General features: G+C 53.9%; 1 protein-coding gene across 1 annotated transcript in view; it reads left to right on the forward strand.

The window, feature by feature from the left end:
* BPI (bactericidal permeability increasing protein) overlaps nt 1-22,337 on the forward strand; it is a 32,116-nt gene extending 9,779 nt beyond the window's left edge. The window contains 10 exon segments of the mRNA XM_028524585.2: nt 3,227-3,290; nt 4,699-4,790; nt 7,581-7,757; nt 8,740-8,799; nt 10,517-10,684; nt 11,764-11,831; nt 14,058-14,100; nt 17,048-17,111; nt 18,103-18,179; nt 20,008-22,337. Coding sequence (XP_028380386.1) covers nt 3,227-3,290; nt 4,699-4,790; nt 7,581-7,757; nt 8,740-8,799; nt 10,517-10,684; nt 11,764-11,831; nt 14,058-14,100; nt 17,048-17,111; nt 18,103-18,179; nt 20,008-20,046 — 852 coding nt within the window. The 3' untranslated portion in view covers nt 20,047-22,337.
* Nucleotides 22,338-25,891: the final 3,554 nt, after the last annotated feature.

A 25,891-nucleotide genomic window follows, 5' to 3' on the forward strand; every position in this document is an offset into this window, starting at 1 on the left:
GAAGATGGTGGTGGTGAAGATGGTGGTGCTGAAGATGATGGTGGTGAAGATGATGGTGCTAAAGATGATGGCGGTGAAGATGATGATGGTGAAGATGATGACGGTGATGACAGAGTGCTTACAGTGAGCTTAGAACTATGTTAAGAACTCTTTATAAGAATTCTAGCATTTATTTACACAAAATCCTTATGAAGGAGGTATGTCAGATTTTCCCTATTTTAGAGATGGGTAAACTGAGACGCACAGACAGAAATACATGGTGCTGGAATGCAAATCCAGGCCACCCCACCTTGAAGGCAAAGCTTTTAATCCTAACAAGGTATTGTTTAGAGTACTGGCCTGATGGGTGAATGAGTGGATGGATGAAAGAATAAATGAGATGACGGGGTGTCCATGATGCTAGGAAGGCTGGACGTGGGGAAGAGTGAGCTGGGGATTGGACTCCCAGGAACCCATAGTGAAGGGTGGTGTCAGAGGGAAGAAAGAGTCTATGTCATAACCCATAGTGAAGGGTGGTGTCAGAGGGAAGAAAGAGCCTGGGTGGAGGGGGCAGCTGCAGGAAGCCGGCTGCAAGCTATGATGGGGTCTGCCATGGTTTGGGGCCATCTGGAGGCACATGCCTGAGGGGCATTGGAAATTGTGGCCAATGGACTGGCAGCCCCAGTGTCCAGCTGGTCCCAGTTGCCAGAGGTGCTGTCCCTCCCAGCCCTGGGCCACTTGGAGAAAAGACAGTGGTTCCTCAGATTCTAAGTCCTCCTGGAACATGCGGAGTCTGAGGTGACAGGAATACACTTCAGGGAACCAGATTTCCCCCTCCTTCATTCCTTTCCTTTTCTCTCTCTTTTCCACTCCCCCCCTCCCCCAGATAAAGTAATCTGATTGAGAAGTGTGAAGGGTGCCCTCTGGGCAGACTGGGTGGGGGGGTGGCCCTGAGGAGAAGTAAGAACCTGAGGGGTCTGACTGATGGGAGTTGGCCTTGGGGGCCTGTGGCCAGGGGGGAGCTGGGCCCTCAGGCCTGAGCTCAGGGGAGAGGTCTGGGCTGCATACCAAGGTCTGGGTGTTGGCCACAAGTTGGCAGCCTGGAGGAGGTGACTTTGCTTGGGCCCCCACCCCAGGCAGGTGCTGAGACAAAGATTCAGAGGCAAGAAGCTTCCTGGGAGGGGCTCCCAGGCAGCAGGGCCAGGGGGTGGAAGGGAGCTGGGACATTCTGAGTGGGCTAGTGCTGGGGACACTGGAGCTCCGTCCTGCAGGCGATTCTCAGAGGAACCGTGGGGCACACACCACAGAACTGCCCTGAAGCGGTGAGGAAGCTGGGGTGTTTATCCACCAGCCTTCAGCGCTCTTTGATTAAGCTGTTTCCGGCACAGTAACTCCTTGGCCCTTGGGAGCAAGGGCCAGAGGAGAGAAAGTGCTCAGGCAGAGAGAGCTGCTGGGTGTGGGGGGAGCTGTTCACACCAGGTGCGGGTGGCCTCCGGGAGGGGCACAGCAGGGCCATCCATGGATGTGCAGGGCGCAGCTCTGGAAGAGCGTGTGAGTGGAAGGAGCAGCAAGCCCCAGGGAGCTCCTATATGCAAGAAGGAAGAGGAGCTGGTGAGGAGCTCACCAGGGTGTCTGGGGAGGAGGGAAAGAAGAGACAGGTGGAGAGCAGGGAGAGCACTCCGTGCCGGGACTGCGGAAGGAGCATTTCTGGGAGACAGTGGTCCACCTGCCAGGGGCTGCCCAGTGTCAGGAAAGGCGAGGACCAGGAGACTCAGTTGGATTAATGAGGCAACAGTCTCACTGCAAACTAGGGCAAGTGCCTATGTGAAGGTAGGGACTCATCTGACCACCCCTCCCCCAGCCCTAATGCCTTCAAGGTAGCGAAGGCTGCAGTTTAAATCCTGCTTTCCAGCTCTGCGTGGCTTCAAACAAATAGTGCCAATTAGTACAGTGTCCTAGAGCAACTCCCACTTTCTAAGGCTCATGCCGTGTGTGAGTCAGGAAATCAACAGGCTTGGGCAGCTCGGCACGTCTCTCCTCCTTGCGGTCTGGGTCTCATCTGGGACAGACCCAATGGTCAGGCCTTGGTGCCTGGGCTGGGACTCTTGACCTGAGTCACCACCCGTGGCCTCTCCATGGAGCTGGACAGCATGTCACCGGGTCCCCAGAGGAAGCAACCAGAAAGGAAGCGTTTCAAGAGGCCAAAGTGGACCAAGAGCCTTTTGTGACCTCGTTTCTGAAGTTACTCAATGTCACTTCTGATGTGTTCTGTTAGTTAAAAGCAAGTCACCACGCCCACCCAGATTCTGAGGGAGAGTTCCCAGACTCCACCTCTCAGTGGGGCTGTGCCAAGGCCGCCTGCCAGACGGGCAAGTGGAATGGGAAGTATAACCTGCCATGATCCATTTCAACAGATGAAAAACAGAGGTCTAGAGAAAACAGAGTTACCGTGTTTTTCAGACCACAAGACACACCTAGGTTTTAGAGGAGGAACATAGGAGAAAAAATTTTGAAGCAAAAAAATGTGGTAAAATATTTAATAACATAAATAGTATAAATAACATAATATTTCACCAATGTAAATGTAAACAGAACTTAACAGCAGCACTATTCCTCCCAACCATGATCCCTCCCAAATTGGGGAGGGGCGGCGGGGGGCATCTTATGGTCCAAAAAATATGGTACTTCCTCAGCAGCAAATCAGCACGTGGGCCATGACTTCTCAGACTTGGGCTCATTTCCTTGTGAGTCAGGGGAGGGGCAGGGACGGCTTCCTGGCCACACTCAGCAAAGGTGAGGTCCCCCTACCCAGAACTGAGCCGAGGGCCTGCGCCCTGCTTTCAGAAGCACAGACAGGAGAAGGCTGACCGCTGACTACCTCTTATTTATTTTTCTCTCCCTCATTCCACAAAGGGTCTGAGACAGCAAACACAAAGGGATGAATACAAACCAAAAAAGTCCCACATTAAAAAAAAATGGAAAAACGTAAATACCCATTAGGAAAGTTCCACACCAGAGTAGGAAAAAAATGCAGATATGCAGGTCATCCAGTCATATGCAGTTACTATTTCCAAGCTATGTGCTGAGCACTGAGCTTCCTGGTGGCAAAAGAGAAAAGGGAAACTTGATTAGTTACATGATTTTCAAGGAAACATTCCAGGAAAGCAAAACACATCCGGATCATTATTCCCAAAGAACATGTTACACTGTGGATGTCCTCACTGATCACCTCTTTTGTCCTCCCCAGATCTGCCAGGTAGTGACCAGTTCTGTGTCCTCCAAGCTGGAGCCTTTTCTCCAGTCAGTGCCAGGTGAGTGCTAGGTGGGGTCAAGGAGACTGGGATAGAGGGGGCACAGGGGTAGGAAGGCAAGGAGGAGTGGGGTGGAGCCAGCAGGTTTTCCAGACAGGCCTGAGCCTGGGTGGGAGTGGGTAGAACAGATGGTTTTCACAGCAGTTGGATGCCTGCCGGGCCAGGGTCCTGTGGCAGATCCAGAGGTAAGGTGGAAAAGCAGCCCACAGCCTCTCATTCTCCTGCCCTTACAGGGCCCGAGCAGCCAAGTACCCAGAGCTGTGTGAGGCCAGACATGCACAACTGGCCTGAGACCTGAGGCCGACCATTCTGGCTCTCTGGGCCTCCGTTTCTGTATCTTTGAAATGGAAACAACTCTCCTTCTCCCCGAGTGCTTGGTAAACGGTGAAAAGCCACAGTAGGTCAGGGAGGACCTGGACCCCCGACTGAATGTTCAACACGTGCCTCGAGTCCAGCAGAATTGTCTGTCCTTGTCCACACCCCACGGAGTTTGTCTACTCTCCTAATTTTACTGTGAGCAAATGGAGACTCAGAAAGGACCTGTGACAGTTGCCCAAGGTCGTAAACCCAGCAAGAAGCAGAAGCAGGATCCAAGTGCAGGTTTTCGGACTCCAAAGCCCGTGCCCCAAACTGCTACCGTCCTCCCTCCGTGGGAAGCCTGGCATGGTGGGCACTCGGTCCATGCCGTTGATGATGCATTACCTTCCTCCAGGCACCCCCAGCCCCTCCAGGGGCAGAGCCCGTCCTGGGGATGTTCAGTGCAGCTGAGTGTCCAAGGTTTGGTCTCACCAGGCAGGAAGAATAGGTTGGTTTCAGCCCCAGCTCTGTCACGCACCAGCTGTGCCGTCTTGGACAAGTTGTCGTTTCAGGGCCTCTGACGTGGGAAGGGAGGGCTAAAGGATGGGACCAATTTTTATTGCATTGCCATTGATTACTGCTGGGGAACAGAGAAACTGCTCGGAGCTGAGCCAGCCTGGGGTATCATCACTGCTGATATCAGTGCCTTCTGGCTTTGAGCACGGCCACGGATAGGGCCCTGGGCGCCTGTGAGCCACCGCTGGTCACTCCATTCTACAAATGACCGAAAAGTGACTTGGAGAAGCAAAAAAAAAGTGACGTGACCAAGGTCACATAAAGCCTGAATCGAGCTCAGGTCTCTCTGCTCCTTGACCCTGTGTTTAGCTTCATCTGGGGGCTGATGGAAGAAGAGGGAAAGACAATGTCTGTGAAGGTGGGGTGCGGGGCTCGTTTTCCTTTAAAAGGAGCTCAGGCGGGCTCTCTGGAGGGGGCAGACATGGAGCTAGACCTGCAGGTTTAATTCAGCTGTAGGGGATGCTGACCCTGCGTCAAAGGCCCCAAAGAGTCTGTCATGGGGAGCCAGCTCACGGTCCCTCTTCTTTCCCTCCAGTGACAGCCAAGATAGACAACGTGGCCGGGATTGATTACTCACTGCTGGCACCTCCGATAGCCACGGCGGAGACTCTGGATGGGCAGCTGAAGGTGAGCCCTACACGGAGAATCATATATTCTCACTCCCGGGCTCCCCGTCACCCTCGGCAACAAATCTCACAAGGCCTCCACCCCCTTCCTCTCGTCGCTGGAGCACCCTGCGACTCCACTCTCCGAGTCTTCTCCCGCTCCAGCCACACTGGCCTCCCTGTCATTCCTGAAACGCACCCGGACCTCTGCCTGCTTCCACCCCAGGGCCTTTGCACTTGCTGCTCCTTCTGCCCAGGAGGCTCTCATCCAGATGTCCACATCGGCTCTACCTCCCTTCCTTCTTTACTCAATACCCTCCCTCCCTGGAGGTGCCTTCTCAGACCCCTGTCACTGAAATAGCCCCCTCCTCTCACCCCACATCTTGCTTTATTTTTCTCAGCAGCGTTTATTACTAACATGCATACACAGAGAGTCACTCACTTGGTTGAAAGGGAAGGCGCTGTGACTGCTTTGTTCTTTGCTGTATGTGTAGCACCCAGAACTGTGCTTGGCATACAGTAGGTGTTCAGTAGATGTGTGTCGGATGGGTGGGTGGGTGGAACTGCATTCCACGCTGCTTCCCCTGCACTCACCGCCCTCCAGCCAGACACACTGGCCCACGCCTTCTGCACGCACCAGGTTTGTTCCCTCCTCAGGGACTCGGTCCTGCCAGAGCCTCTGCCTGAACTCTCCTCCCTCCCACGCCCTCCCCTCCCTGCCGGCTGCTTCTCACACTCCAGGTGTGTCTGTGTGGGGCACTGCCCCCAGAGCAGCCTCCCCTGACCCCCCAGCTGCGGTAGGTCCCATGCCCCCCCGCCCCCGCCACAACCAGCCATTGGTGTGTTTGTTTACTGCTTCCTTGTTTGTTCTAAAAGACATTTGATGTAAAAAGAAAAAGATTTGGAAGCTACATCGGAGAGAGAAATAAATAAATAGGAAGAAAGGGAGGGAGGGAGGAAGAGAGAGAGAGAAAGATATTACCCAAATATTACAACTCAGAGATATGCACTATTGACACACAATAGTGTTGATGCCTCCAACACTCCAAGCCTTGTCAATACCAAGACACAAACACACACACACTCACACACACACACACACACACAAAGGATATAGCAACAAGCACACAACAGAACCAGCTGTACAGACATAAAAATAAATACGCACAGTCTCACATGAGTCACACTGGACCTACCGTTTTACAACTTTTGGAAAACAGAACAATGTACTGTGAGCCTCTCTCCAGGACGTCCTCCTTTACCCAGCCCTCTTACTGGCTGTTGGGACCTTCAGGGCTCAGCTTGTGGTAAGCACAGCGCCCCCTCCTGGGACATTTGCTCTCTTCCCAGTTTTCCCACAAATGTAACCAGAGCCACAGCAAACATTTTTGTAGCTGGATCCCTGCCCATTGTTGGATATTTCCTGGAAATGAAATTGCTGGACCAAATAGCATACTTTTTAAAAAATCTAAGTAATACACCAGCATAAAGGATTTAGAGGATGCATAATTATCCCTAGTGAATGAGGGATGTGAAGGCACAGTTTACGAGCCCCCCAAGCACCCCACCCCCACCCCACAGGCTCCTGCCGGGGAGGGGGGGTGATGCCTGTCAGCCCGGGGGTGGGGGTGTTGCCCTCCCAGTGCACTGGCTCCACGCTTTTGAAGTCGCCTTCCTGAAAACCCATGAGGTGTTCCTGATGACCTGTCTCCCTGAATGGATCCAGGCTGGGCTTCCATTTGACTTTGTCACCTAACCAACCGCGTGTCTCAGGCATGAGCCCTCACCGGTGCACAGGTCCATCTCACTGTTTCTGGGAGTCACGTGGCAACCTCGTAATCTCTAATGCGGGGGTCATGGCTGTTGATTCTCAATGGCGACTTGATTCAACAGTACAGAGAATATCATACCCTCTCACATACCCACCACCTGAATTTAAGAAACGTTACCATTTTGTCATATCTGCCTCTGACTCTTTTTTATTAAACATTGTAGAGATAAATAGCTCAGGCCTCCAGGGTCCCCTCTCCAAACTGCCCCGCCCCATCTCCTGAGGTCATGACACTGGTGACGTGGGTGTGTCCTTCCTGCCTGTGTCTGTATACTTTTACTCCGTAACTCTGCGTCAGTAATTCTTACACAGTAGGTTTCACAGGCCTTTACATTTTATATAAATAGTATCTTACCATATGTATCCATCTACAATTGGCTTCTTAAATAGTAATAACTCAATGTTATTATTTTTTTAACTAAATAAATTATCTGCTTTTGCGGTGTGCTGCTAAATTGCTTTTTAGAAACATAGAAACGTGTATTCTCCAGCATGTGTGAACACTTTCACCAAAACCTGGACAGTGTGGGTCTAAAATCCAAACGTGCTCACAACCGTTCAGCCCCCTGTTTTAGGTAACTGCTAATTTCATGGGTGGAAACGCCAAACAAACAGAACCTGGTGTTCTTTAGAGCTCTGCTGCTTCCCAGCAAGGCTGAGGCAGGGCCAGCGAGATGGTTGGGCGTGGCCTGCTGGACGCTGGGTGCCTGGTTCCATTCCCGGCTCCGCCACTTACTCGAGTGACCTGGGGCAAGTCACTTCACCTCCCTGCTCCTTGGGGTCCCTCCTGTACAACGAGCATGACCACACCTACTTCACAGGGTCTGCAGACCCTAGCACCCAGGGGAGTTCGATGCTAGTGTTGGTTCTGATCACGACTCCCTCCTCTGGGGGCCCTCAGCCCACGTTCTCCTGGAATGCGCACGTCGAATTATAATTCCTGGAGGATGCCCAGGCTGACTCTGTTGCCTCCACCCCCAGGGGGAGTTTTTCAGCCTGGCCCACCGCAGCCCCCCTCCCTTCACCCCACCGCCGCTGGCCTTCCCCACCGACCACGACCACATGGTGTACCTGGGCATCTCCGACTACTTCTTCAACACGGCCGGGCTCGTGTACCAGCAGGCCGGAGTCCTGAACCTGACCCTCAGGGACGACATGGTAAGTCCGGGCTGGGGGTGGATGTGGGAAGAGCGGCAGACGGTCTGGATTTGAGTCGGTTCACGCTGGGGAGGTCAAAGTCTAGGCCCTAGAGCCAGCCAGGCCCGAGTACACATATCAGCCCCCTCTTTTGTAGCTGTGTCACCTCCGGCCCATCACTCAACCTCTCAGAATCTCAGTGTCCTCACCTGTAAAAGGCCAATAACTGCACCTACCTGCAGAGGGCATGCAGAGGAGTAAAGGGGGCCTTTACAAATGCACAAGAGGCACTCAGCAGAGGCCCAGCATGTGGGCGCTACTGGATGAGCGTTCCCAGGTCGCAGCCAGCACTGACGGAGTGGTTGCCTTACGTCAGGCTCTGTAGCCCAGTCTGAGCGTCATGCCTCCATCATTGGCGTGTCATCCTCCTTGTCTCTGTGCGCTCGTGGCTGCGTCCTGCTCTAGAACTCCGTCTGCCCATCCAATGCCACTCCTGGGAGAGATGCCACATGCTCCCACTCTGCAGAGGTACGACCGGGAGGCTGAGCCCGCCCCCTGCCCCCTGTGGAAATAGACAAAGGCTGCCCGAATGAGAACTCTTCTGGGCAGGAGGTCAGCCACCATCACTTGCACTTGGCAAAGACTCAGAGACAGGCAGGGGGGGTGAGAGGCTTCCTAGGGCTCCAGGTGTGTGCTTAGGGAGGTGGTCGCATGGCAAAGCTGGGTGGGGGTTAATAAAAGCCAGGCATCCTATATGATTCGCTTAAGGGCATATTTGACTTTTTCATGGTGCAAAAAAAAAAATTGGGAAGCTTGTAGTCACTGGGTGCGTCCTCGCTGCTCTGGGGCGATTGCTGCAGAAGTGGCGGGCCAGTGTCCCATTGTCATATGTGGTCTGGCCGTTGTCTGTTTGTGTATTCAGCCTCTCACCCCTCGTGCAGAAGTTGCACCCCCTCCAACCTATAACACGATCCCGCAAAATCTTTTTCTTCTCTTGCTACAGATTCCAAAGGAATCCAAATTCCGACTGACAACCAAATACCTTGGAACCCTCATACCCAAGGTGAGAAAAGGCCTGCCCCCCATCATCAGCTCATGAGGGGGCCTTGGGGTGCTGGGAGGACAGGGATCTGCTCAGGGGCCAGGTTCAGAGGCAGTCCAGCCTGGGAGCGTGGCCGTGGCTTTGCACAGCCCACCCCCAGACAGAGAAAGGCAGGCAGGTGGGTGCTGGGGCTTGTCCCTTCCACACGTGTTCAGTGTCCACCATGGACCGCGGGCTGTGTGCTGGACACCCAGCACAACAGACCATATAGCCCTGCTCTCCTGGGGCTCCAGTCCAGTGGAGAGAGAAAATTATCATTCAGGCACCCAAAACAGTAAAAAAAACATGAAAAGGGAAGCCAACAGGTTGATGAGGTCTTATCAGACCAGGTGGCCAAGGGAAGCCTCTGTCCACCCTAACCAAATGCCACAGACTGAGTGGCTTAAACATCAGAGACGGACCTCTCACAGTCCCGGTCCAAGATCACCGTGGCTGCAGATTGGGTTTAGGGTGAAGGCTGGCTCCCTGGCTGGCAGATGGCTGCCTTCTTGCTGCGCGCTCAGGTGGCCTTCCTGGGAGCACACGTGGAGAGTGCGAGCTCGCTGGTGTGTCCTCTTCCCAGAACACTAACCCCGTGGGACCAGGGCCCCGCCCTTACAGCCTCATTCAATCTAATGGCTTCCTTAGGGCCCTCTCTCTGCAGACAGCCTCACTGGGCGGTTAGGACTTCGATGTATGAACTTGGGGGAGGGGGGTGGACACAAACATTCAGCCCTTAACCTCCTCCTCAGTGGTGAAAATTTTGTACAGGAGGTACAGGTGCGGAGGAAGTGTGATGGATTAGGTGGCCGGGGCAACTGTCTTGAAGCTTATTTTGCATAACGATCACATTATTTTTTTTAGATTTTATTTATTTATTTTTAGAGAGGAGAGGGAGGGAGAAAGGTGGGGGGAGAAACATCAATTGCTGTTGCTAGGGGCCGTGGCCTGCAACCCAGGCATGTACCCTGACTGGGAATCGAACCTGCGATCCTTTGGTTTGCAGCCTGTGCTCAATCCACTGAGCCACACCAGCCATGTCATGATCACATTATTTTTACTCAGACTATGAGTTTACCTGGGGGAGGATTGGAGGCCAGCAGAGGCGGGTGTCCCCCAGGCCCTCCTCATTCCCCCTTGGAGCCCCACTGCTCTCCGAGGTGACATTTGAACTGAGACCCCAGGGAAGAGGAAAGGCCAAGCTGGGAAAGAATGGAGGACAAGCATTCATGGAGAGGGAACAGAAAATGCAAAGGGCCTTGGGAACAGCAGGTTGTATTCATGGAGCAGGAGCCCCGTGTGGCTGGCACTGCGGGTTTAGAGAGTGAGGATGGCAGGACGTCAGCTGCAGCCTTTACTATTTAGTCCAAATGCCATGCGGAGCCCTGGCTGGTGTGGCTCAGTTGGTTGGAGTGCCGTCTTATAGCCAAAAGGTGGGGGTTCAATTCCCTGTCAGGTCGCATACCTAGGTTTCGGGTTCAACACCCCCTCCAGTCATGTACAGGAGGCAATCGGTCAAAGCTCCTCTCTAAATGCAATGAAAAAATGTTCTCGGGTGAGGACAAAATAAATACATAAATTTTAAAAAATGCAATGGGAAGACATCAGAGGTGTTTGTGCAGGGGCCAGAACAAGACAGGATTTAGACACACTGAAATAAAACCGCCCCTTTTGCTGGTTGCCCCACTGGGGGCCGCAGGTGGCCAGGATGTTCCCCAATATGACCGTGCAGCTCCTCGTCCGGGTCTCCTCTCCGCCGCGCCTCGAGGTGTCCCCTGCTGGCCTTGCCCTCACCCCGGCCCTGGAGGCTCAGGCCTTCGCCGTCCTCCCGAACTCCTCCTTGGCCCCCCTCTTCCTGCTCGGCATGGTAAGCTATTCCGGGTGCGGGCAGAGGGGGAGCCCTGGGCGGGGCCGAGAGCGCTGCCCTCGGGGTCGGGGGCTGGTGTGAACCCTGCCCGGATCCAAACCGGGACTGTGTGGCTCCAGGGCCTGAAACCAGAGCCACGGCCCCAGCTGCTCTGGGCCCCGACAGGCCTTCGCTCATTGAGTCCTCCATCCCACTGTTGGCTCGAAACGTGTGTGCTGCTTCTGGTTCGTTCACTCGTATCTTTGGTCATTCGATTGTGCATTTGTGTATGTTCAGTCATTTATTCATTGGCTTATTCACTAGATTGCTAGCCTGAGATAGGTCATACCTTCTCTGGTTCACACATGCGTTATTATTCATCTACTTACACCTTTGTTCAACTGACCATCTGCTTTGTGTACCTGTTCATCCCCTCATTATTCATCCACACGTGTCATTGCTTATCCCTTCATTCGTGTGTTTAATCCTTCATTTGTTCAAGTTTCCATTCCGTTGTTGATTTGCGCATTCATTCGCCTTCTCACGGTGTCGCTCCCTGAACATTTGGTGGCACCCACTCAGCCCCTGGGAGCGAACATGAGACTTTCCCTCCACCAGGAGGCGCTCACAGCCTCAGGCAGCAGGTCTGCCCTGTCTCAGGTTGAGACCCACTTCCCCCGCTTTGCAGATGAAATGGTTCTGACAGGATCGCCCAAGGTCGCAGACAGCAGACAGGGAGGCTGGGGCGGGAACCTCGGCTTCCTGACTCACCTAACCTCTGGGGAGCAAATAAATGCCTGAATGGCTGTGGGAGCAGGGCGCGACTCCAACCCTGCGGCCTGGCCCTCGCAAGCAGCCTGGGAACTCTGCTGGGCACTCGCGGGCCAGGGACAAAGTGGTCCTTGGTCGACAGTCCATGACTCATCAATAAACAGGAAGCAAAAGGAAGGTTACTCACCCCCATCCTTGGCCTCTGTGCGTCTGACCTGCAGTGTGGGCTGCTCTGCCGGCTCTCCGAGGCTGACCCTCCCCGCCTCGGGGGCCGTCCAGAGCCCCGGGCCCTGCATTGGGACTTCACCTCCCTGGATGTTGCTTTGCAGAGCACGAACGTGTCTGTGGAGGTCGGCGCCAAGTCCAACAGGCTTGTGGGACAGCTCGGCTTGGACAAGTAAGTGACCTTGCAGGGGAGGGTCAGGGAGCTGCCCACCTGTTCGTGGTGTCCATGAGCTAGCGTTGACCGTACCACATGCCCAGCATTATGTCGTTGCTGTCCTGATCACCCATCACACCGAAGCTTCAGCGTGTAGAGGATGCAATGTCCCCATTTTGCCAATAATAGAATTAAGACTCAGAGATGAAGTGACTTGCCCAAGGCCACACATCATGGGGTAACCAGCCACCTCAGTTGGCCTGGAGTGTCCCAGTTCCAGCCCGGAGAGTCCTGAGTCCCAGGCCACCCCTCTGTCATGTACCAGCTCATGGCTGGGTGGCGCCCGCTGACCCCACTGCACACTGGACCATAGTGGCCCCCAGCCACCCCAAGTCCCCGGCCTTCCTCGGCACTTGGAAAACCCACTCTGCCTTCCTCATCCCCATCCTTGGGAGCTTGTCAGGCCTCCCCTGCTGGGAGACTCCGGGATCCACGTGCCCAGGTTCGAATCCTGGCAGAAGGGGTTGTTAGGAGTGTGTTCTCTGATGTTGAGGCTGCCTGCATTTAAAGAGCAGCTTGCTGGGGCAAGCAACAAACTCTCCAGACTTCAGTGTCCCCGGATGTAACATGAGCCCGGTCATTGTTCTTGGCCAACGGCATGGTTGTGAGGATGAAGGGAGGTGTGAATCCTGTTGAAGTGTTTGGAACACTTCAAGGGGCAACAGAAGTGTTCAATACGCAAGAGGGAAAGACGGAGGCAGAAAAAGAGAAATGAGAAAACCAGGGGATGGACAGAGAAAAAGAGAGACACTCAGAGATGCACAAAGGGAAGGAGGAAAGGGAGAGACATGGAGAGACACTGAGGACAGCAAGAGACAGACAGACAGATGGACAGACAGGAAGCAGGGGAGACACGTTAGGAGGGAGCGTGTCAGAGAAACACAGACACAAAGGGAGGGAGACGGGGGCGTGGAGAGGCGCCGCACACAGAGAAAGAAAGGGCGGCACCAGGACAGAGTGGATGCGGCGGCTCCCACAGTCGGCCTGGCTCCTACCCCTTAATCACATTCACGCTGTTTCGTGTGAGTCTTGACCCACATTCCTGCATGTCTGCCTTCTCCCTGGTGCAGAGCTGTCCTCTTTAACCTTGAGATTGGCCCCTGAGGCTTCCACGCTGCTCATTTCTTGTGGCTTCCGTTTGACAAGTGTTACTGCTTCGGAAACATGTGGATTTAATTTTCCTGGAAACACCCATGGGCCTCTCAAGTAGAGGAGGCGGTAGGGTGATGGCTGAGCACAGACTTTCTGAAACATGCAGGGCGGGTTGAGAATCCACAGGGCAGGGGCCTGGGGCTGCTCCCTCTCGGTGAACGAGAGGGAGTTTTCAAGCTTTGTAGGGTATAGGAGACAGAGAGAGAGAGAGAGAGAGGGAAGAAAAGAAAAAGCTTTGGCATCAGGGAGACTTATTAGAAATCTTACTTTGCTAATTGTCAGCTGTGTGGCCTTAGGTAGGTTGTTCGGCCTCTCTGAGTATCAGGTTTCTTGTCTGTCACACGGGAGTGTGATGGCCTCTCAGAGCTAGAGGAATTCAGTGGGACAAAGTACAATATTCAACATCGTGAATGATAGGGGCCCAATAGACAGCCGTTTATTTCCCCCTTTCTCTGAGATCACATTTAAAATGCCTTAAAGGCTGTAAAGAAGGGATAGTTTATTGGCTCAGGTCATTGAAAAGTCCAAGGGTTTCAGGCAAGTGTGGATCCAGGTGCTTAAATGAGGTCCTTGGGATGCTGACTCTCTTCATCTCTTGGCTCTGCTATCCCCTGTGCTGGCTGCATTTTCTGGAAGGCTGTCCCAAATAATGACAAACGTGGTCAGCAGCAGCTCCCTAATTTTCCTGGAGAAAAAAGGAATACCTCATTCCCAATATCTCCAGCGGAAGTCCTGAGACCAACTCCCATTGGCTCAGCATGAATCACAGGTCTATTCCTGAAGCAATCCCTGTGGCAAGGGAGGCGGAGTCTGCCCTTGGGCCAGCCCACCCCCAGGCCGGGTACTAACAATGTAGAGAGTGGGTGATTTCCCCAAAGGAAAGAGCAGGGGACTGTGACCAGAGGAAGGGGGATGAATGCTGGGTGGGGAAACCAGGCAGCAGTCCCCAAAGTGGGCCCTTTCACCCCAGTAACCGAACCCTGGTACGAGTCAAGCAAATGGGGCCTCAGCCTCCCCCTCCCCTTCCCACAGGCTGCTCCTGGAACTGAAGCACTCGGACATCGGCCCCTTCTCGGTGAGTCTGAGGCTGTCGTGGCTCCTTCCTTCCCTTTACTCTGAGATCACAGTCCCAAGGCCACTGGGCTCGGGGCATCCTTTCCGGAGGCCACTGGTTCATTTGCATACACTTTGCATGTACAGCAATGGAGGGAGGAGCTTTATGGAAGAGAGACCTGAGCTGGAATCTCTGCTCCTTACTTACTCGCTGTGGGTCTTGGGCAAGTGAGTCGCTTCCCCTCTCGGAATGTCAGCCCTTCCCCACAAATCAGGCATAATCCTTCCCACTTGAGTTAAATGTGGCAAGGTTTAACTGGGATTAAATGTGCATGATCTGGTATGCAAAATCTGCTCAATAAGTGTGTGTTGAGTGAGCAAGTGAACTACTGTATTGAGCACCTACTATGTGGCAGACAGCACTCCAGGTGTTGGGATATGCTCGTGAAGAAGACAGGGAAGCAACCCCTTCTAGAGCCTTACAGCACAGTGGCAGACAGACAATAAGAAACCAAGGTTACTTTGGTTGAGATCAGTACTATGAAAAACAAATGGAAGTGGGGTAGACAGCGATGAGAAGGTTGAGAGTTAGACAGTGTGATCAGGGAAGGCCTCTCTGAGGAGGTGATATTTGGGCGGAGGGAGCCAGCAAGGGGAAGATCTGCCACAGGCAGAGGGAATAGCAGGGGGGCAACGGCCCTGGGGCCGGCTCACCCGGGTCCTTCGGGGCTAGAGTAGATTGTGTGTGAAGGGCAGCGAGAAGCGATGGACTGTTTCATGCAGAGTTGCATGAGCTGACTTACACCTTCCTGAAAGATGCTCCTGGCTGGCGTTAGCAGGGTGGGTTCTGGGGGACAAGGTTAGACCACGGAAATCAGTGGGGAGGTGGGTGCGACTGTCCATGTGAGAGAGGGTGAGGCTGTGACTAGGCCAGGAAGGAAGAGAAGGATGACAGATTGGGGACAGAGAGTACTTTGGAAGTAAGACCAGACACAACCGGTAAGAGATGTGAGGTGCGGGGCGAGGGGAAGGGCACAAAGGAATGACACCTAGACTTTTGGCTGGAGCAGCTGGGTGAAGGGCAAAGTCACTTACAAACATGGAGAAGGGCAGCTGGGAGGGAGAGGAGCAGGGGTCTCACCAGCCCAGGGACGCGACTCCACTACCCAGATTCACCGACCATCGTTAAGTAGACCCACCCCTGCCTCCCCCACCCAGGGAGGGCGCTGGTGGTGAGGTGCCCACAGAAGCGGCAGCTCGAATGCCCTTCAGCAGCCTCCCTGGAAGAGCATCACCTGTGTGGCTTTCATTAGAAGGCACAGCATGCTGATTCTGTCCGCAGCGTCTAACCACATGGGGCCTTTTTTGAACCCCTGGAGAACATTACCTTGGATCTCTGAAACACCCCCAAGACCCTCACCAAGTGGGTACCCTGTAAACCACCCAGGCCCCAAGTCAGACCATCCCAGCATCCCCTCCAAATCTGATAGCACTCCGCCAGCCATTTCCATCTGATGAGCCTGCATCAAACAGAAGCACCCAGAGCTACCTCGGTGTGTTTCCACGGATTTACCGGCACCGGGGCTCTGCTGGTGTGATGACGCAGTGGGTAACTAACTTCTGCTTCTGCAGAAAATAAAAACGTTAAGTTCCCAGATTCATGGAGAGAAGGGTACCACGTTTGATTAGCCCAGAGAATTGCAGCCTGGGAAAGGAAACTCAATTGTTCCAGAAACAAATATGTACATATTTACAAGTTGTAAATGTCACCGCGGCAGGCAGTTCTCTCGAGGATGTTACATTAGTGTTAAATTGTTTTTAGTATTGCAAAGGCAAGTATACATTCTAGAACAATCACAACCCACGGGTTTAGGAAAGAAGGGAAATGAAAACCGTTTCCTAATTTCACCATTAGTTAATAATTTGGAGTACATCCTTTCTGACATTTTGCTGGGTACATTGAATAACAAAGTGGAATTCTGTGGTTTCTACAGCCCGCTCTTCCTCACTCAAAAATATCCTGGGTGTTTCTGTGATGATAATTCTATCCCTACAATGTCATTCGGAACAGTTGCGTAGGTTCCTGGCATCAAAGTGCCACCGTGTCTTCCAGACGCTTCCCCAAATGTGGACGTTTAGGTTGCTTAAAAACCACTTATTACAGTATAGTTGACATAAAATGTGGTATTAGTGTTCAGGTGTAGAACACAGTGATCGGACACTGATGTACCTTACAATGTGCTCAGCACGCCAGGTCCACGAACCGTGTGTCACCATGGCAGAGTTATCACACTGTACTTGACCATGCCCCCCTTCACCAGCCTCACCCATCCCGCCATCCTTCTCCCCTCCGGCAGCCCCCAGTTCGTTCTCTGTGTCTGTGAGTCTGCGTTTGGTTTGTTTGTGAGTCCTGCTGTACTTACCTTCTCCTGTCTGACTTACTCACCCTCCAGCTCCATCCCTGTTGTCGCAAATGGCAGAATTTCATTCTTTTTTTATCGCTGAGTCATGTTCCATTGTTCCGGTTATGCTCATCACCCTTTGAGCATCTCTGCACCTGCATCCTAGCCACTTCCTTAGAATGAATGCCTCAGGGGCGTGCTCGCAGCGCACCAGACACACACGTTTTTAAGGCTTTGGGTGGACATTGCCGAGGAGCCCTGGGAAAGGCGGAGCCCGTGGTGCGTGAGACCATGCATTTTCTCGTGCAAAGGCTTTCACATCTGATACCGTGCTGACCTTCCCCTGCCTTGCCCCTTACAGTCTAAAACCTGCTTTACATCCAGAACCTTTAAACTAAAAGGGATCCCTTCTGTGACCTTGATCGGGCTGCAGAGTTTTTACATCACTGGGGCCCATTGCTCAGCAGTTCTCTAGCTGTGAGGTCGCCCTGCATGGGGGGGAGGCTGATGCAGGGCCACTGCACCTCCGTGCCGTGACTCGGGCCCCACCCTCCTCCTGATTTCCAGGTCGAACTTATGCAGGCCGTCATGAACTTTGTCATACCCACCGCCGTGCTTCCCAAGGTCAACGGTAAGGAGCGTTGGAGAAACGACTGGTTTTCAGTCCTAGGGGGAGTGGTGGGGGTGATTCCCAGAGCCACCCGACACCTGGCCCCTGTTGCGCGGGCTGAGGGGAGGGCACCTCAAATGAACCTCAGGCGGCATCTGACCCGGAAAAGGAATGGAGAAAAGGAAACCCATGTGGGTGGAGCTCTCACTACGTGCCCTCCCCATCCTTAGGAGATGAGGGATCATTCGTATCTCCCGTTTTCCTGGGAGGAGATCAGAGAAGTGAAATGACTTAAGGGAATCAGAGAAATGAGATGCCCGGTCACAGAGCAGGTGAGAGGTGGAGCTCGGGTTTGATCCCACCTCTGAGCCAGAGCCCGTGCGCTCAGTCCACATCGGGGAGGAAGGCCGGGGAAGCAGGGCCTCGGACAAGGGCTAGTGTGCTCATCCCCCGGGAGAGACGCCAGGCAGGCCAGCCGCTAACCTTGGCATCGCCAGGGGCAGCGGTGTCCATGGAGGCCCACGCAACACGGGACAGAATATTTAACAATTGTAAATGAAGACCAGTTATTATACAGAATATGACTTATCCTCCCCCCTCGGCACGTGTAGCTTCAAATGGCCCAGGAGACCAGGTTTGAATTTAGAATTCTCCCGAGTTCTGGCCCCCACTACCGCCCGTCCCTGATTGTGTCTTAAACATTGAGGCGCTTCCTGCACACACAAGTAGATACCCCCAATCACATGTCCATGCGCTGTCCGCACCCCTGCAAGCAGGGGCCCCTGCTGTCACTCGGGCCTGGTGTCCTCTGGCAGTGCCGTCACCCTCAGGAGGGTGGTCTCGGCCAAGAGGCCTACACTGGCCCTGGACTTGATCTTGGGTGAAGGGGTGGGAATGAGAGGGCCCCAGGTTTCTCTCCAGTTCAGGGAGGCCGCTCACCCCGCTCCCTGGGAACCCCCTGCCGCACCCTCTCCCCTCTCCCCTCCTGACCTTACCCGAACCCCCGTTGCAGAGAGGCTGCAGAAGGGCTTCCCTCTCCCGCTGCCCAGGCACGTCCAGCTGCTCAACCTGGTGCTTCAGTCTTACCAGGTGAGTCCCCAAGGCCTCTCTTCACCCCGTCTCCCACCATAGCAGCAACCTGGTGCTGAAAAGCGTTCTCTGTGCCAGCCCCATGCCAAGTACTTTCTGCCCTCGCAGCAGCCCTGAAGGTGGGCACTCTTCATAAACAGAGAAGGAAGGCTAAGACTCAGAAATGCCACATGGCTATCAGATGAAGTCCAGCTCCAAAGCCAGGTCCCTGCTGTTCACTGTTGGCTGTATCATTCTCACCCAACGCTGGGTAACAATGGATCTGGAACTCTCCTGGTGGCCACAGATCCTCTGCCACGCGGTGGCTGCATTTCCTTACTGAGATATCCGTTGGGTGCTTTCCTGTGCATCAGCCTCATTCCAGGGGCTGGAATGCATCTGCGGGGCAGGAAGCCTGGTCCCTGTCTGCAGAATTTAGATACCACAATGGACCGCCTCCTGTTGCCTTTCTCCCAGCCTGATGCCCTCTCCCTGTTTTCCAGCCTTCTCTCACTGGGGTCTTTACAGTCTCCTTTGCTGCTTCCTGCTTCCTCTTCCTTCCCAGGGGGTATTCTCCAGGGTCCTGCCCAGGCCTCTGCCCTTCCCCCACTACAGGCTTTCCCTGGTCACCTCCATCAACTCAGGCTTAACAGCCACCTTCTCGCCCGCCCAGAGACTCAGCCTTGCTTCCAGTTTCTTCTGCACCCTGACTTGCGCGCCTCCACCCCGAGGCCCCAGCAAGTCTGGCGAAGCTGATCACTGTGCAACAAGCCATCACCTCCTGCTGCATCCCTTACCTCGGTCAATGGCTTTCCCAATAACTTCATAGCCCTCACGGGAAACCCACCCATCGCCCAGATTCCTCACCCTCCCTCACTCCTGAGGTCCAATCAACCCCCAGTTTTTTAAAAAGATTTTATTTATGTATTTTTAGAGAGGGGAAGGGAGGGAGAAAGAGGGGAAGAGAAACATCTGTGTGTGGTTGCCTCTCACGCGTCCCCAACTGGAGACATGGCCTGGAACAAGGCATGTGCTCTAACTGGGAATCAAACCAGCAACCCTTTGGTTTGTGCAGGTCAATGCTCAGTCCACTGAGCCACAACAGCCAGGGCTCAACAACCCCCTGACACTCCCCCCCACCATTTTTTAGACCAGGACACTACTGGGGCTAAAAGACTGTAGAAAAATAAGCCCTGGCTGGCATAGCTCAATGGATTGAGCTTGGGCTGGGAACCAAAGTGTCCCAGGTTCAATTCCCAGCCAGGGTACATGCCTGGGTTGCAGGCCATAACCCCCAGCAACCGCACATTGATGTTTCTCTCTCTCTGTCTCCCTCCCTTCCCTCTCTAAAAATAAATAAATAAAATCTTTTAAAAAAGACTGTAGAAAAATACATAAGAGAACCGAGGAAACACATCTCCTATGTTGCCCACCTTTTACCAACTTCATCCTTAAAAAAAATGACCCCATAGCACAATCTAATTTCTTCATGTATGAGAATTGTGAGTGAAGGGCATGACAGAGCCAAGAGAAGTGGTTTTGCAGCCTTGGTGGGAACAAGGGCCCCCCTGAGCTGCCAGGGGCCAGGAAGACAAACCAAGGCCTCCAGGGCGACCCGGGGTCTCCACGCCTGAGGAGGGGGCAGCTGCTGAAGAAGCTGGGCAGACTTGCAGGCGTGGGGCTGGGCAGAACCCAGAGGCTAGACAGTAGTGTGCCCCCACTCCCTCCTGCCTTCCTGTCAGCAGACCAGGGCCACTCTGCTCCCCAATTCTTCTAACAGCCCAGCAGCTGCCCCCACCCAACTTGGGGTGTGTTTCCTGCTGATGGCGACGTTCCCATCTCTTCCCAGGATTTCCTGCTGTTCGGAGCGGACGTGCAGTACGACTGAAGTGGCCACAGGTGCTGGGGGCTGTCGGCCACACCGGGAGGCAGAGGTCATGGACACCCACTCCTGACAGGCCTGTGGGGCCCAGGCCACCTTTCTCCCAGCGACGCTCCCTACCTCTTGACCCCGAGACCCTTGCAGACTTCTCTGAACTCGGGTTCAGAAACGACCTAAACTCGGAGAGCCTTGTTCCTTGGGAAAGGGTGGTGTGTATGTCAGGGACGAGGTGCTCCTTGCAAAGGCTAAGCCTGCACCGACATTTCCCTCAGGAATTGCATTTTGGTTGTAGCCACAATGTTTCTCTTTGTGCTTCACACAGAAAGTCTGGGTTTTTAAAATGTGTTTTTAAAACGTTGTGGTCGGTGTGATGGTATTGTGTCTTGTTTTATGCTCATTCATTCATTCACCGGCTGCACCCAGCATGGCCTGCAGCACCATTGTACAGCACAGATACGTCACCTCTTTATTTCTCTAATTAGCCTCTTGAGCCCCCACATGCCTCTGTTAGCAAAAATGCCATTGTTTCTCTTTGAAGACGCCCCTCATTCCACACTGGCCAAGAGTCCCAAGGGAGTAGTAAGTCTTGCTTCCTAATGCCAAGTTTGCAGAATGGATGGGTCCACGGGGCTGTTGTTCCCGCTATGGCCACGTGGTGGCGCTGTTGAACGGCTATCCTGCACAGCCTGTTTCCCCTGCCCCACACTGGGGCCTGCGGATGATAGTTCCTTCAATCTATGATCTCCTCTCCTACCCAGCCATTGGGCCCAAAGCAGAACTGGGCCAGAGGACAGAGGCCATTGAAGTTTCAGTCAGTCGCATCCTCAGCTACAGTTAGCACCTCACCCATGGCTTTCCAGATTACCAGCACAGGCTGTCCTTGGACTCAGAGAGTTTCCTCCCGGGCTTTGGGACAGCTCCCACCGTAGAACATCAGGGGTGGCTGTTAGACAGATCCTAACAGCACTTGATGAAGCGTTTCCTGGAAGTCCTCTCTGAGCTCTTGGCATTTGGTCTGAGGCCGGAAGGGTGAGGAAGCGTCTGAAGCAGTCAGTGGGGTGCGGGGCGACATGACCAGATTTAGCTTTAACATGTTTTGTTGTGACTTCTGACAGCACTGGAGGGCGAGAGGAAGGGGGTGGGCACAAATTAGGAATCTGTTGTTCAGGCTTCATCCAGGCGGGCCGTAGTAAAAGTGGAGAATAAGAGCTTGGATAGTGATGAAAACCAGATAAAAGGTATTTTTAAAGAAAACGGTACACATTGCTGCTAACAGCATCAGTTCTGTCACGTGGAAGTCGAGGCTCTAGGGCCACACCTGGGAAGAGAGGGAAACTGGTCAAGCACAGCCCATGAACGACCTCACTGAACCCCACAGCCCTCGCCTCCCCCGCCGTGGGAAGCATTCGAGCCTGTGGATGGAGTCGTTCTCCCTGCATCACGCAGCTGGCAAATGGCACAGCTGCCATCCCCCCTCTCTGTCACCAGAGCCCGTGTCTTTCCACTCCCCCCGGCTGCGACAGTCTCGTCTGTTTGACGAGTGAGGTGTTCAAGGTGGAATTGCCGTGTTCGGTTGTGCAGGTTGCACGCTGTAAAAGGTGTCGGGCTGAGGGAACCAAATCCTTTCTCTAATTTGCCCACTGTGAGGATGCATCTTTTTCTGCTCACCCAGCGGAGGCTCCTAAATGAGCAGAAAAGCAGCCAGTGGGGCGGGAAGGAAGGGAGGGAGGGAGTGGGAACTCCACGCGGGGCAAGCAGGGGAGGCCACCGCCCATCCGCGTGTGTACAGGACCTCGCTGCAGGGGCTGGGGGGGCAGAGCTGGCGAGTACAGGGACACAGCCTTGCCTTCCCCCGCCCCTTCGTCTCCCACCATTCCCTTCGGACATAGCTGCCCCCCACCTCTACTTTCCAAAACGTTCAGGCAGCCCCTGCCCCACTCACTATAGAAAAAAAAAGCAATATTTCTTGAATTTAAGGACTGGTGAGTGGACCTCACTCTAAGGGCTGAGAAATGGGCAGTTGTCCGGAGGTGTGAGGTGAGGGGCATTCCCGAAGACAAGCCGAGTTACCTGCCAGGCTGCCTGCAAAACCACCAGGAGAGCAGCGTCCCCTCGGGCTGAGCTTCCCAGCTCCGCCTGGCCGCCGATGTGTGCCGGTTTCTTCGGGGGGTGTTGGAAGTCTCTAAAATTAGACCGTGGGGACAGTTGCACAACTCTGTAAATATAGTAAAAACCACTGAACTGTACGCTTTAAATGGGTGAGTGTTATGGTATGTGAAATATATGTCGATAAAACTGTTAAAAAAAAAAAAAAACAAAAAGAATCGCCTACTCCAGACTGCCTAAAAGCTCACCGTTTAATCAGCTTCCGTTCTGGGTTAGGGATTGCCCCCGTGGGGTTGCTTCTGGAAATGGCGATGTTAAATATGATGGAGGGGTGGGTATCCTGGGTGGGGAGTTGAGGGGCAGGCCGTGCGGGAACTAACAAGCCCTGTGTTCAGCATTTTGCCACATCCCGTGAGTGGCCGTGAGTGGCCGTGCTCTGGGCCAGACTGTTTACATCTATCATTTCAATTAATCCTCGCTGCCCCTTTGCAAGTAGACAAGGGGTCCCCACTTTCTGGGTGAAGAGTCTGAGGTTTAGGGAGGTGATGAGGCACCTACCTAAGGTCAGTCAGCTCAGTGTTCAGAGCCTGGGCTGTGGAGTCCCCTGGCCTGGGCGCATGCCTTAGTGGTTAAAAACATGGGCTGTGCTCCCAGACACCGTGGGTTCAAGCCCCAGCTCTGCTACTTATCAGCTGTGTGACCTTGGGCAATGAACTCTCTGGGCTTTGATTTTTCCTGCCTGGGTCATCACAGCACCTGCCTCACAGGGCTGTGAGGAGAACCAGACATGTGTGGGGTCTGCAGCCCTGGCCTGAGTAGGGATCACGGTCAGCTCCAAACATTAGTAAAGCCAGTTCTCTCTCTGCTGTAAGGACTGCGTCTGGCTTGCCACGGTTGCATTCCCAATGCCTGGCAGACAGTAGGTGCTCAATAAATGCTTATTTTAAAAATCACCTAGGATTTGAATTCACAGCTGAGTGGCTTGAGGCCACCGTGTCTACGATCCTCGAAGTGTGATCCAGGGCCGCCTGCCTGGACGGGCCCAACCCCAAGAACCAGAGGCGTGGGACGGCCAGAAAGTCGAGTCCAGCGCGGGGCTCGCTGCGTGCCTCGGGCCAGCCCCTCTCCCTGTCTAGATTTCCATCTCGCCATCTGTGAAAGCAAGGGCCCTCTGGAATTCCTGGAACGAAATCCAATAAAGTGAACTCTGGCAAATATTGAGGAATCTTTTCTCGCTGAGAAATTTTCATTTTAACAGAAGCTCCTTAGGGTCCCCAAAGCTATCAAGACTCAGTGAAATGAGGCTACTGCTGGGATTTTAAATGCTGCTTATTGCAGAGGCCAAGGGGGTGGGGAGGAGGGGCAGGAGGGTTCCCAGGATTCTCAGGGTCTCCCTGGGGTGAGAGGCTGGGTAATTGACATTACTTTTTTTTTCTTCTGTAAATTCACATGCTGTGTGTGTGTGTGTGTGTGTGTGTGTTTGCACTCGCACAAGTGTGCAGGTGACTGGGCCAGGAGAGGGGGCTGCCATCAACATCAAGCCCTCAAGTTCAAAGTGCCCTAGAGGGACCCAACGAGAGCTGGCGTTCTCAGGAGCGTGGGCACCGTCAGGGGAAACTGCACCGGAAATGGAAGTGGACAGAGTTACGGGATCGCTGAGCTTCCAGCGCACCTGGAGCTCATTTCGTCCTTTGTGCTCAAAGCACCGTCCAACAGCAGCACCCCCCAGGAGTTCGTTAGAAATGCAGAGTCTTGGCTCCCAAAGGAACCCAGTGAATCAGAATTTGCATTTAAACAAGATCCCTGGTCTATATTCACCACAATGACTTTATCCACTCATCCGCCGATGGACGCTTAGGCTGTTCCTGTATCTTTAATGCCGTAATGAACGGGAGGGCGCAGATATCTCTTCGGCATCCTGTTTTTGTTTCCGTTGGATAAATACCCAGAAGTGGAATTGCTGGATCGTATGGCGGTTCTGATTTTAGTTTTTAAAGGAGCCTCGATACTGTTTTCCGCAGAGGCTGCACCGGTTTACGTTCCCACCGGCAGTGCCCAAGGGCTCCCTCCCCCCCACACCCAGAAGCCGTGGCCTGTGTGCACCAGGGGGTACGCACTTTGTAGCCACGAGGAGGGAGGAGGTCCTGCCCCTTGCAACAACCGGGTGAGAGTTGCGGGCATTGTGCTCAGTGAGACAAGTCGGAGAAAGACAACAACTGTGTGATCTCACCCACATACGGAATTGTTACCAGAGGCAGGGGGCAGGGAACAGGGGAGAGGCTGTTCCAGGGGACGGACTGGGAACCAGCAGATGTGTTAAGTCCTGGGGATCTGATCCGCGGCGGAGTGATCGGAGACAACAGTACTGCGTTATAAACTTCAGACTTGCCAAGGGGCTAGATGTTAGTTGTTCCCATCACAGGGAAAAAAAGATAATTAAGTGATGGGATGGAGGTGTCTGCTAACGCTGCCGTGGTCATGACATTACAACATATAAATACATCAAGTCAACACGTTGTACGTCTTACACTGGCAGGTCAGTTATATTTCAGTTAAAATACATTTCAGTTCAATAATGAAGGTCCCTGGGGGGTTTGAGGAATGCGGCCCTGGTCTGCCCCGTGTCACACGGCCCGTGCGGAGAGGAGCCCAGGCGAGGACCCAGGCCTCCTCGCCACCGGTCCTTCCCCTCCTGTGGCTCTGTGTTGTGGCCCCTGCTGCTCCCTCATCTGCAAAACCTCCATGTGACCTTCAAGATCCAGCAGGATGTCACCTCTCCCCAGAGACTCTCTTGGCGGCAGAGCATGGGTCGCTGCACGTGGCTAGTTGCCTCGAAGTCCACCCACTGCGCCTGCACGAGACCTGCCAACGTGGAAAAGAATCCCGAGTTCTCCCCAAGAGGATGGCATTTGCTCCAAGAGATCGGTGTGTCACTCGTGCTGACCAGGGTCCAGGCAGGACACCAGAATCCAGCTCAGGTGGTTCTTAAGATTCAGGTGAAGAGACTGTTTGCAGGTGAGAGCTGGGAGGCAGGCTGAAGGAAACTGGGGAAAGGTGTCAAGGGCCCCAGGAGTTCGAATCTCTGAACTTGAGTGAAAATAGAGGCAGGGCGCTCGAGCCCAGCGAGAGCTGGAAACCGGTGAGGGGTGCAGGGGTGACACAGCCATAGAACTCTCTGAGTGCCTGTGGTGCTGCCCCTCGGCTGAGCCCAACTACAGATGGGGAAACTGAGTCACAGGGTGCCCAAGGGACCCAGTGGGCACGTCAGGATTCACATCCAGGCCATCAGGTCCCGGAGTCCACGCCCTTCACCTCACACTGTTTCCTGCTTCACGTTCATTCGCTCTGTCGACAATCATCTATGGTGAGCCCGCCACTCAAGTGTTCCAAGCACTGTGGTTTCCAAGTCCCGGGTTTTCTGAATTGTTCTAAACCAACACTTTGTAGCCAGAATCAATAAACGTGGTTCTTTTGGAAGCGAGAACATTCTCACTGCTGTCGGCATTGGTGGGCGGCGGCGGCTTTGGCTCTCACAGAAGTGGATGGGCAGCCTGGTAGGAGGAAGGCCCGGGGGTCTGACCAGCACTCGGGTCACACGGCTGCCAGGAGCCTCTGCTGGGTCCCGGGTCACCAAGGGACCTTGAGCAGCGGTGAGCACCTATGGGGGTGGATGCCTGGCCTGCAGCCATGTGGCACACTAGCCAGGGAAGGTCTAAGGTCAAAAGTTTGCTGCCGTGGGAGTTCC

Source organism: Phyllostomus discolor, chromosome 9 (assembly GCF_004126475.2).
Source record: "Phyllostomus discolor isolate MPI-MPIP mPhyDis1 chromosome 9, mPhyDis1.pri.v3, whole genome shotgun sequence".
NCBI classification, from domain to species: Eukaryota; Metazoa; Chordata; class Mammalia; order Chiroptera; family Phyllostomidae; genus Phyllostomus; species Phyllostomus discolor.